This window comes from Zeus faber (genome assembly GCF_960531495.2).
Source record: "Zeus faber genome assembly, chromosome: 13".
NCBI classification, from domain to species: domain Eukaryota; kingdom Metazoa; phylum Chordata; class Actinopteri; order Zeiformes; family Zeidae; genus Zeus; species Zeus faber.
Genome location: NC_137198.1, coordinates 17,544,318 through 17,557,032, shown reverse-complemented (window position 1 = coordinate 17,557,032; position 12,715 = coordinate 17,544,318). Strand labels below are relative to the sequence as shown.

General features: G+C 46.9%; 1 protein-coding gene across 1 annotated transcript; it reads left to right on the top strand.

Annotated features, from left to right (window-relative positions):
• Positions 1-346: 346 nt before the first annotated feature.
• Positions 347-10,224, top strand: LOC307239407 (sodium-dependent lysophosphatidylcholine symporter 1-B-like; the record flags this gene model as incomplete). Its single annotated transcript, XM_080012765.1, has 14 exons — positions 347-589; positions 1,843-1,971; positions 3,151-3,275; positions 6,559-6,682; positions 6,765-6,843; positions 6,939-7,111; positions 7,266-7,356; positions 7,649-7,767; positions 7,905-7,988; positions 8,699-8,782; positions 8,877-8,989; positions 9,185-9,328; positions 9,625-9,801; positions 10,170-10,224. The coding sequence occupies exons 1-14, from the start codon at positions 503-505 to the stop codon at positions 10,222-10,224; spliced, it is 1,584 nt and encodes a 527-aa protein (XP_079868891.1). The 5' UTR covers positions 347-502.
• Between the last annotated feature and the right edge of the window lie 2,491 nt (positions 10,225-12,715).

Below are 12,715 nucleotides of genomic sequence, written 5' to 3'. Positions count from 1 at the left end.
TAATATATTGGTATAATACAATACTTACTAATATAAAAATAATAAAAAATATTTGAAATGTCTTCAAATAGAATACGCTCAAACGCTTTCTCAAAAAAAAAAAAAACGAGAATAATCTCTCCCATGAAATATCATCATCTTAACCGATTGAATACGAGGGTTTTGGCTTCCGTCTCATCTCGGGCGTTCGGACTGCTGTCCATGGTACGTGATCGTCGACGTCATCGGGCGCGGCAGCGAAAGGGTTCCATGACGTCAGCGGGGGGCGCGTAGTAAAGCCTGGTTGAATGAGCTGCGTGGGCATGGACCGCGGCGCCGCAGACGCCGGCTGGATACGGACGAGACCGCCGCCGCGTTCCGGACATTGTGACTCGGATCTTTTTTTATTTGCTGCTTTTCTCTCCCCTCATTCAACGAGATGTTTCTTTGAGGTTTTTCCCGTTTTATTTTATTTATTATTATTATTATTATTTTTTTTTTCACTGACGGGGTTCGGTAGAATATGGCGCGCGGAGAGGGCGCAGAGCAGTACTCCGCGACCAGTTTATTACCGGTGAAACCATTAAGTGCGGATGGAATCAAAGTCAAGGTGAGTGGCAGACTCCCGTCACGTGTATGGGTGTCATTGGCTTATTCAAGACCTACTTTCCCAAATTGTAGGCAATCGCCATCCGCCGGGGGAGTAATAATACTACTACTACTACTACTACTACTACTAATAATAATAATAATAATAATAATAATAATAATAATAATAATAGAACATCAATAATAAAAAAAAGAATAATCATTTGAGATAATCACGATCGGCTACCAAGGCTGGCCAGGCACCACACCAGCACCCACTGCAACGTCTTTCGATTCCTTTCCTTGAGGGTTTGAATTTCAGCCTCTGTTTCCCATCTGTCGGGGCCAGTGGTGCAGCTGTCTCTGTCTCTGCTTTAAAGGAGCAGCATCTCAATTCATGAAACCCCCCCCCCCCACATCGACGTTAACTGACTATCCGTACTGCTCTGTCATTTTGGACGATGTATTTGTATTATGCGATCGAAGATGTTTAGTCGGCTCTTGAGATGCGTCTCGTCCCCCTGCCATCGGCGAAGCGGTCTAAACCACCAGGGTGGAGCCATGGGCTGCAGCCTTTTAAAGTTTCACACGATTATTTTCGGTAGCATCTGCCTTCTGAGTGGCTGGGTGGCCAGAAAGGGACTTGGACAACTGGAATAATTAAACCGGGGTTTTCATCCCTCATTCGTACAAGTAACACATTGATAAAACCCAGAGGATCCTAACATAAGTGCCTGTGTTTTTTTGTGACTATGAAACCACTGTGAGCTGATTGTTAAGTGATGCCGCGTTCTTGGCTGCACAATGGCAGCCCACTCCTGACTGTCTGCTGACTGTTGGTTGAATGTCACACTCGCTACAACATCCCACCGCCGGAGCCAATGGCCGCGGCTGAGCAAGGCGGAGCCAGAGCGTGTGCATGTGTGTGAACGGCAGCGGCTTAACACTTGTCACACCACTTTTCTGAGCTGAGGAAAAGGCCCAGTCATGTGGGATTTGTTCCTAATCTGGAATTCCCAGCCATGGGGTGAGGGGAGTTGGCCAATCTCCGCCCCTAGTTGTGACAGGTGGCTTAGTTGCGATATCAATTCATCGCAAACCTCGGTTTCGAAGACCGCCTCTCGATATTTGGCGGCGAAAGGCGGTCGGGGGAATCTGCAGGAAAGGAGAGGAAGTATGATCTATAGCGGTTGCCAGATCTCTGCCCCGTTGCTCTCTCTGTAACGCAAACTCACACTTTCATATTCCCTCCCGTCCCGTCTTTCCCCCTCGTAGACGAGGGAGCAGAGGAGCCGACTCTCCGTTTGCAGCAAGCTGTGCTATGCCGTCGGCGGGGCCCCCTACCAAATCACCGGCAGCGCCCTGGGCTTCTTCCTCCAGATCTACCTGCTGGACGTGGCACAGGTCAGTTCCAGGAGCTTTGGACAAAAGGGAACAGGGAGACACACATGGGCTTCACGTCAACCGACCATTTCAACCACATCGTTAAGGGTCGGCGGTCCCATTTAAAATTCCCACCGTAAGTCAAATGATGTGAGAAAACCTCCAGAAACCTACATATCTAACTACGAAGCAAGGAATCTGTGTCTGTGTGTCCTTCGATCATCTCGTACAACCGCTCATCATCCGATCGACTTCACACTCGCTGGGTGTATCGCCGGGGGATCCGAGGACGGGCAAGCGTCCAATATGGTGCAGTTCGGACACGTGACACGCGTCATACTAATACATCTTGAATACACGAGCGAACGGCGAGCCGCTCCGCTCTGTGCGCCGACGGGGCGTGGCTTTTCGTGAACAGCGAGGCACTCCGCTCCGGCGTTGCGAGCGGCGGCCGTCAGCGTCCCGTGTGTGCGGAAAGGACAGCGATGGGCACCAAGCAGGCACAACGGAGGAAATATATTGGGAGAAATTGGGAATTTTTTTGCCGTAGATCCTATTGACGCAAGAATCGATCTTCAAAACGAGACGCGGTACCGGTAGTATCCACGCCTTTGGTATCGATCCGTTCGGAACGGGGTTGTTTCGAACGGGGCACGGCGCTAGTTCTTTTCGACTCTCCACGAATAAACTTGACTTTACTTAAATACATTTCCCACTAATTGAATTCATGTCGAATGAATCATTATTCCCTTGTGTCTAATTTCATTATCAGATTATCAGGATGATCACAGGGTCATTAATCCCTACTCTTTTCATCATGGGTGGCACGTCATGGCACGGACCCAGACTCTAGCGTTAGCGTTGCCGCTAAATTAGTCAGAGTGCATTAATAAGATGCAGTGTACCCCGTAGGAGCCCCAACGAATCCATTCATCCCGGGAGATGAGCTCATTAAAATGTTCTTAAAACGCTACTCAGTTCTCTAATAATTGCTCATTGTTGCGAATACCTCCTGTAGTGTTAGTCTCACATTGCTCCCTTCACACGCTCCTGCAGGCATCCTCTCTCCCGGATGTCATTGGACATGTTTTTTTTTTTCAAACCTTCACAATGACTCTGGTGCCACGGGGGGTGAGTGGGTCGGCGTCTTCCCTCCCTGGGTCTTACGTCCCTGTATTTCTCCGTTTCCCCCCCTCAAAGTTGGAGCCGTTCTACGCTTCCATCATTCTGTTTGTGGGCCGGGCCTGGGATGCAGTGACCGACCCGACGGTGGGCTTCCTGGTGAGCCGCACGCAATGGACTCGACTGGGCCGCATGATGCCGTGGTAGGTGTTCCCACTCGGGCAGCCGCGTGCGCCTGTTTTTCGGGGTCGGGCTGGAATACTCTCTTCGGGATGGGAAGGCGGGGGGGAACGGATTTCCAACGAAAAGAAATCCAAGCTGGTCGAACGCTGAGAATCATTGATATAATGTGGCTAAAGTATGAAACCTCTCCGTGGAATGTTGAGCAAGTTCTTGTAATTTGCGACAAATATGCAAGAAAAATATTCCAAATGTGTTTAGAATCCATGGCAATGAGGCTGATAGGGAAGATGAGTGAATGAGAAATGTTTAACTGGAGTGTGTCAAATGAGTGCAACAAACACATTAAAAAGTGGTTTTTTTTTCCCAGCAGTTTCACCTTGAATACAGGCCATCCTTATTTCAACTCTATCAAAGAAAGCCCTTTTTCAAAAAGTGGCCACTGTGAGCACTTGGCACCTGGCATTCCCCTTTTGTGCCGGCCCGGTACCATAAAAGGTCCTTGAGGAGCTGATAGAGCTTGAAAGCTTGTGGCTAAGCGGGCATGAAGCAGACCGCTAGGCTTGGCAAGGCGTGCCAAAGGACAGCGGTGGTCAAGAGGTAAAGCTCGAGACGTTGCTGCCAGGGCTTTCTTTTTTTGTGGCCGCTGTGCAGACCGAATCAAACAGTAGAACATTGGCCATTTACCCCGCAGAGCAACTAAGAGCGCAGAGCACCACTAGCGCAAAGTATCCCAAAATGGTACAAAAACATCATATTAATTAACCTAATTGAGCCAAATAATAACAAATATCATGAAATAAAGGCTTTATTTAGGAAAAAATGTTTAAAGAGTAATAATTGGAATGAATCTTCATTTCTCCATCATCTATTGGAGGGCCGCACCGCAGGGGTCTACGGACTGCTTGGGGGGCCACGGGCCGCAAGTTGGCCGCCCACCGGACGAGAGCGAAAATAATTTGTGGTTGTGATTCTTTTCTACTTCGGAACATACTATAATATGCCTCATAAATAACCCAACATTCAAGATGACATTATCTTTCCTCGGCTGCCGCTGTCTTTGAACTGGTGGTCTCTTTGTAATAATACCCTAATAATACAGTAAATGGGTGCATGACTACACGACGATAGACGCCTAATATGACATAATAAAACATAACTGTTCCCTTTGCCAGTACATGTCACCCAATAAAGCATTTCTCACCTAAGAGGTCTGATAATCCTCCATTTAGGATTAAACAGCAGCATTGGGATGCAGGCCTGGAATGTGCCTAACTTCCTCCGTGCCCTTTTTAAAGTGAATTGAGCAACCGCGTGTCGCCTGGAATCTGCGAGAGGAAAAATATGCAAACATTACAACAAGGCTTTTACGACCCAAATAGAATTCATATCGGAGGGACCCTGAAATAGGCCGGAGTGCCGGTCGCGTGTGAGCTTGCCTGTGTTGTGCGGCGGGGTGGGAATCATCGGCTTCTCCTGCTGCCATTGGTCCAACCCACAACACACCATCATCTTAATCCAATGAGGTTGTGAAAAGCACATGCACTGTATGTGTGTGTGTGTGTGTGTGTGTGTGGTCTTGTGTGCGGCGTGCACAGATGTACGGTGTGTGTGGTGAGAGTAGCTCTAAATTGTGGGGTAATTATTCAATTAGGTAATTGAGGTAATTATTAAAGGGGATGTGCGTATGGTCCTCTATGGCCAATGCAGCGTCAAAGCCCGCACTCAGCTCTACAGTGCTACCAGATCGTGTCCCATCACATGATGTCACGTATTAGCAAGGGCACACGTCTTTAGAGGGGGGGTGGTGAATTTTTACTACATTCCTCTAGAATTTACCAATTTTTTTCCAAATTAGCATTTATTATGCTTTTGACAAATCCCTATGACTAACTGTTTTCCATAATGCAGCACAGCAAACATTTGAACACATTTTTTTGTGTGTTATAATCGTCCTCCTCGGACATTGTTCGACAGCGGGACAGAGAGAGATAGTGTATGCGACCATGCGTGTATTTGTGTTTTGCCTTCAGGTCGTTGCAGTCAGCTCACTGACCTCTAAATCTGACCTGCATCCGTGGCGTATAATCGTCCACGTTCGAACCAGTTTATGAATGTGCAATGTGACTCCTATTTCCAGCTGAATGAACCCGCTTGCCTTTCATGAACCCGATTCAGTCGGGATCTGTTGGAGATATGGGCGTGGCTTTCGTGATTCAACCGGAATATGACCCCAGGTGTGAGTGTGGAAACAAATGATGTGTAATAGGCAAACATCAGTGTGTGTTTAATGAAAGGAACTGGCTCTCTGAGGATAAGCCAACCCTCCACCCTGATAGAGAGACGTTAATTCTTCGGCGTAACCCCACCCAGCACACCCAACTTTATGGATTGCCGCTTTAAGTTCAGTGAAAATGGGAGCTGCTGCCACCGAAAAAGGCACATTTCACCTAAAACAAAAAACAAACAAACAAACAAACAAAAAAGGGCCGTAAACTCACCGGCCTTCCTTCAGGCTCATTCTGTTGCGGGCATTACTTGAAGGAGTCAGGGCTGGAGAAAGGCTGTTTCTGAGTTGTTTTGAGCGCAGGGTGAGGGTAAGGGTGAGGGTGAGGTTGAGGGTGAGGGTGAGGTGGGCCGGATTGGTTCCCCTCATCGTGCCAGCCCGTCCTCCTCCCCCGGGGCAGCGAAGTCCATTTAACCACACTGAGGATCAAACAAGGCAGGATTAGGAGGATTACATGCAAAAAAGATCATCTTAAAAAAAGACGTTTGGCGGGGAACGAAAATGACACTAAGTATGAAACGGAATGAATAATGCAAAAAACGGCCGCCTCTCGTAAGCCAATTTGGCGACGGCCAAAGCAGAAAACGCGATCGTGCGATCGTGGGAACAGCGCGTTAACAAAATGTGAGACCCGCAGATTGAAAAACCTTGAATTATACAGTGTGATGTGGAGGAAAAGTACAGGCCTTACCACTGTGAAGTGGCCGACGGAACGCCTTTGCTCGCTGCAACATCGCAGTTTTAGAGCGGTAGGTTGCCTCCTCATGAACCCCAGTAAAATGTGTCCAGAAAGAAATGCTGATATAGTTATATTTAAGATACAGGACAGATGTACGTGTGTTTGTTCTATGCATTGAAGTGAAAGAGCGGCTGCCGCTTTGCTCGACAACGGTGGTGGAATGCAGTACTTTCATGAAAGCTTTTGCATAAAGTGGCCTTCATAGGTCTACTATATTCAACAGCCCACGATTGTTGTCCGCTGATTGTGTGGATTGACCCTCCGCTCCTCAACTCCGCAGGATCCTCCTCTCGACTCCCTTCGCGGTATTGAGTTACTTCATGATCTGGTACGTTCCTCCGGTGGAGCAAGGGAAGGTGTTCTGGTACCTGGTCTTCTACTGCCTCTTCCAGTCGCTGCAGACGGTCAGTATCCGGCGCCGCCGGCGATCATCACTGCGTCCGCCCGCGCGGCCACATCTCACGGTTCCTCTTTGTGCGTTGGCAGTGCTTCCACGTGCCCTACTCGGCCCTCACCATGTTCATCAGCGACGATCAGAAGGAGAGGGACTCCGCCACCGCCTACCGTAAGACGATCTTCCCTCGACCCCGACGGTTGCGCGCTAATCCGTCCGGCCGTTAATCCGCCGGCCCCTCTCCCCGCCCCGCTTTTCCCCCTCAGGTATGACGGTGGAGGTGCTGGGAACTGTGGTGGGCACGGCGATCCAGGGGCAGATTGTGGGCGGGGCCATCGCCCCCTGCGTCCCCACCGTGTACGACGCGCTGCCACCCGACGGCAACGGATCCCGCCTCGGGTCGCACGCGAACGCCTCCTTCGTCTCGCTGGACGAGACGGTGAGAGTCGGCTGTGTGCGGCGAAAACGTCGCAAATCGTGACTGGTTCACGGAGGATCTGACAGAAGAAAAAAAAATTTCGGCGAAAGGCCTGTTGTCATTACATACTGGAACAGATATTAGAAGCTAATATCCTTGTTCCTCCCTTCAAAAGAAACAAGCCTACATGATCGCCTCAGGAGTCATCTGTGCCATCTACGTCCTCTGTGCCGCGATCCTGTTCATGGGCGTAAAAGAGCGAGAGGGTGAGGAGACGTTTACGAGCTGCATGGGTTGAAAACGCACGCACATTCCAAAAATCTTTCTAATGCTCAAAAATAGCAAATCTTTATCAGCTGTAGCAACTCCTACTCCAAATTGCCAAATGTCTCAGATCGTCGGGCCGGATCGTTTCTTGGATGCACCGGCTCGACTCGTTGCGTTTGCTACTGCACTGACTGCTTTTGTCTCCGGCGTTCGGGGCAACGTGGGCCGGGCGACTCATTTCTTTTTTTTTCTTTTTTGTTTTTTCCCTCCCCTGCTCTGATTTAATTCCAGTGAGTGTGCGAATGAAGTCGGAGCAGATCACGTTCTGCCAGGGCCTGAGGCTGGTGATGGGCCATGGACCGTACATAAAACTGGTCCTCGGCTTCCTCTTCACCTCCCTGGCCTTCATGGTAAAAAAAATATATATAATAATAATAATAATAAAAAATAAACAACAAAAGAATGATGGGATAATCGGTTTTCCCTCTGGAATTTCCATTTTAATTTGTTTGCATTGTAACCGTTGTAACTTCTCTGTTTGGCACAGCTCCTGGAGGGCAACTTTGCCCTTTTCCTCACGTGCGCTCTGGGCCACAGGAACGACTTTCAGAACATTCTCTTGGTCATCATGGTGAGTGATCCACTTCCGGAGAAAACCCCAAAACCAGCTGTTTGTAGGACACATTCTAAACATTTCAACGGATATTAACTTTCTCTCTGAGACCGAAACCCGTGCGGCGGTGGCGGCCGCCGGCTCCTTTGGCTCCCTCGCGTGCCGGACACAAAAGAGGGGAGGGATTTTTCGGGGCGAGAGAGGGACCGTTCTGGCCCCTGGGAACCCGTCGCTGGCTCGCACACCCGCTGCATGGGTAGTGGGGGGGGCGGGGGATCCCGGGAGAGAGGGAGAGAGAGAGACGGGGGCACACAGTGGCGCTTTTGTTGCCCCGGCGGCGATTCCGTCGGCGGCACCATGGGAGCCGCGCTTCGCTCGCTCCCTCCGTTTCGTCACTCGCTCACTTTTTGGGGTTCCAGTTGACATGAGAGGACGCTTCCCCTTTAGTTTGGCGTCAAATTTCCTCCCGCGCGAGGGGTTTCACGCTCTGGCCGCCGGCGCCACCGCGAGATGTCAACGATTGTCGCAGCTCCCCGCAAAGTTCAGTGGAGGGGCCCCGCAAACAAACGACGCCTCAGTCCATTGTTCTTTCCCCTCAATTGCTCATTGTTTCCTTTATCACTGACCACATTTTCCTCGGTCGATCCCTTTGTATTCATATAGTCGCGTCGTCTTTTCATCCTATTGTGAACCATGTACTTCCCCCGTATTGTCATGTCCTGAAACAGCTTTCGGGAACGGTGTCCATACCGTTCTGGCAGTGGTTCCTGACCCGGTTCGGAAAGAAGACGGCGGTTTACTTCGGCATAACGGTGAGTAGCGCCCGCCGGCGGGACGCGTCTCTCTCGCCCGCGCTTTGGATTCGGTGGAGTCACGGCGGCCGCGCCCTCTTTTCCTCCTCCGCAGTGGGCGGTGCCTTTCATGGTCCTGATCGTTTGCATCAAGAGCAATCTGGTCATCTCCTACATGGTGTCGGTGGCGGCTGGAGTGAGCGTGGCAGCAGCTTTTCTACTGCCCTGGTGAGCTCGAATGAGTCCTCAGCCAAATTCGATCCCCTTCTGTTTTAGCGAGTTGTGACAGTGGTGTGCTATACAAATAAAGGTTGTAATTATGATAATTCTAATTATTTATTTATTTATTAATTTATTAATTATTATTATTATTATTATTATTATTATTACTATTCATTCCCGTGTTGGGTCTTGCCATCGCAGGTCAATGCTGCCAGACGTAGTGGACGATTTCAAGGTCAACAATCCCGACATCCACGGCCACGAGGCCATCTTCTACTCCTTCTACGTCTTCTTCACCAAATTCGCCTCTGGAGTGTCGCTGGGAATTTCGACACTGAGTTTAGAGTGAGTGGTAGTTTTTTCTTGTCTTGATCATGAAAGTCACCATGCAATTTGAGGATTTATGTAAACCTTTTCCTATACTCTGTTGCTTGCACTTTATATTGACTCTATATTATAGCAAACTGTATATCTTACTTGGTGTAGGCCTTTATTTCTGCTACTCTTTCCTGCCTATATTAGAGCTAAGCTGCATTTACAGTCCGTGGTCATGTGGCCCGAAATCCTTTAACTTATAACCGAGCCGAACTGCAGTCGCAGCCCCCGTCGTTTCTCCTCCTTATCTCCACATTTTTGTACAGCTTTGCTGGGTACGTGACCAGGGGCTGCTCGCAGCCGGACTCGGTCACTTTAACCCTGAAGGTGCTGGTCTCGCCTGTTCCAGTGGTTCTCATAGCGCTGGGACTGTTAATATTCAAGACCTATCCCATCGACGAGGAGAGGAGGCAAAGCAACCGCAAGCTGCTGCAGGAGATGCTGTAAGTGTGGCCAAATGTGTGTGCGCACACACACACACACACACACACACACACACACACAGGTTTATACTTGATTTGGGATGACCAAAGAAGGCCAGAGGCCTTTTGTTGCCCTGCAGTATTCTAATATGACCACCTCTCTTATTCACTGGGCAAACCATGGAGGTAAGAAAGGGTTCTGCTGAACCAGTAGCTTCACACAGAGATGCTAAATTCAGTTTCTGACCCGGCACCTTATTGTGAGCTTCAATTAAAAAAAAAAAAGAAATCCTCCGATTTGCTCTGTCAAGTGAATGTACTATCTGCCCGGTTTGGACGAGCAGAGCACCTTTGTATGTCAACCTTGGCTCTCTCCCATCCTCCAACAGGGACACTGAACTCGATTCCGAATCGGATTCTGCAGAACTTGGAAGCGTCGTGTAGGAGGTTCGGCGCTGCCAACCCAAAAAGAGGCCAACACAGTGTTTCTCCTTATTTGCATGGCGGACCAGCGGGACGAGACCACCGGGGAGACTGGACACCGTGTGTGTTTTTGGTTTAGTTGGACTAACACAGGAGAGACCACTGACCGCACTGTGGCCAGCTATTCTCAAACTACCTTAAAACGAGCCTTTGAGTGCATTGCACAGTTTAATGGCGCCCCCTAGTGTGCATCCAGTACATCGCATCTCCGTAAAATACTGTTTTAAAGGCACTACTTAATTTCCCCACTCTTAGATCCCACTACTCATTAGTATCCATATTTTTTTATGCATATACATAAAGAACATCAGAATGTGAGACCATTTGCAATAAATGCGACAATTTCTATACAAAGATTCCAAATCTTTGCAAAAGCTGACATATCCATGAACGAAAGACATGTGTGCACACAAATGATGTCACCTTATTTATATACGCCACGCAAACAACTGTCGCTCAGAATGACTGCTTGCTGCTCTCTTCAATACAAATGTGCACACTACAAGAAAGTTGAATTTGCTTTGTGACAAGAGGAAACGGAGCTGGGAAAAAAGAAAAACACCGCTTCTGTTCACACGCGCTGCTTACGTCGCCGATAATCCAAACGTACAACGTAGTGCCTTTACATTTAAATGTAGCCTGTTTTTAACCACTCTCAAAGGTGAAGTCAGTTATGGACAGGTGCAGTCCAGGCCCGGATGGTCTCGATTTCTGAAGCAAACGTGCAGTAGACTGAAGAAATGAAGCTTATGTTTGCCCAGACGTCAGAGAATTGGATCTATCTGTGGAAGGTTATTGACGTGAAAGCTTGACGACGGTCGGTGAAGACCAAGGGTCCTTGATAAGGATTTGCTCAATTCCCCATATACGTATTCTCACATCAATGGTCGGGTTCCGTTCTAGCGTATCCGTACCGATTGCAGCCACGCTGAGATTCACAGTTGAAGCCTATTTGTCCGACCGTTTTTTTTTTTTTTCTCCTTGTGCTACTGAAAAGGGTTTTTACATCAATCCACCTTTGTGGGAACGTGCTTTAAAACTTTTTTATTTAAATGACTTTGAAAGACTGATCAGTGATCTTGACCTCAAGGTCAAAAGCGCCATGTTCATTTCCCAAAGGAAGGGAAAAAAATAAAAAATAAATTAAAAAAAGGCTTTATTCAACATAACAATCGTAAGGGATTTTTATCGGATGAGATTAAGATTGATAATCTGATGAAGACACTGGAGTGTGCAGCAGTGAGTTTGTTTCAAGTTTGGGGTTACACTTCGTCGTGGCAATGACCTCATGTCATTTATAAAATACATTGAACATGCCATTTAACAAGAAGAGCAGCCTCACTTTTTTTTTAATTTTTTTTTTATTTAAGACAGGGCGAATTTTCACTCCGTGTGTCTTCGGAGCTGTTGCTTGATATTGTGTTGTACTTTTTGTTACATTTTCTTTAATAATTGTAAAGCACTTTATTCGGTTTTAAAAGGTTATATATAAATTACCATGAATTATCCCATGCTAGATTCCTAGATTTGGGTGCGTCAAGCTCTCAAATCCTTCAACTGATTAACATATCAATTATTTTTAATGAATCACATTTAAATTGTGCAATGAACTCCTAGTTAAAAAAGTGATTACATTATTGTATATAGTGTAAATTGTACTTTTTTTTGGTTTGTTTTTTTGACGAGTATGACCACAATGTCACAATGAATAATAATATTGTGTAAACTAATCAGGTGACAAATCAATATTCTGTAACTCTCAATTTTGTCAATAAATTCAAGCAAACATATCGTCATTAAATTTCACTTCTCAGACTGAATGCTGATATTAAATATGTCTGGTCCAGCTCTTGAGGAACCGGCTGATCAGTGCTTTCCCTGCACCTGGAATGTTTCACCTCTGAATCACTGCACTTCATGTCGTGTTTAAACCCACTCCACACGCTGACCACGTAACTCATAGCTTATTTATAGCATTAAGGAATAAGCAAACGGCACGTTTTTACTGTATCGCGTTTTCAGATTATAAAACAGAATTAATAAGAATATAACAAAGATTCATTTTATTGCTGATAATACAATCTATTTTGATTTCATTTTATTTCTACTTATTTTTAAATTTATTTTTGATTCATTTAATTGTTTATTGAATTTAATGTATTTATTAGTTCATTTTATTTATTTATTTATTATTATTATTAGGCTAAGTGTAAATAAATAAATAAAAAGTTTGTTTTCCAGATAGTTTTTGATGTCCACTGTGGCCCCCCTACGGGGAGACACCCTGGCTGGCAGCCCCCAGGTAGTTTGGGTTTGAGATCCTGCTGTGAAGACTGATAAGGGTCCTATTGCAGGACAAGTACTTTATCTGTAAGTAATACACTGTCATGCCGTTTAACATTTAACTTAAACATTGCTGGAAAAACAGCACATTTAACAACATTTTTTTCCT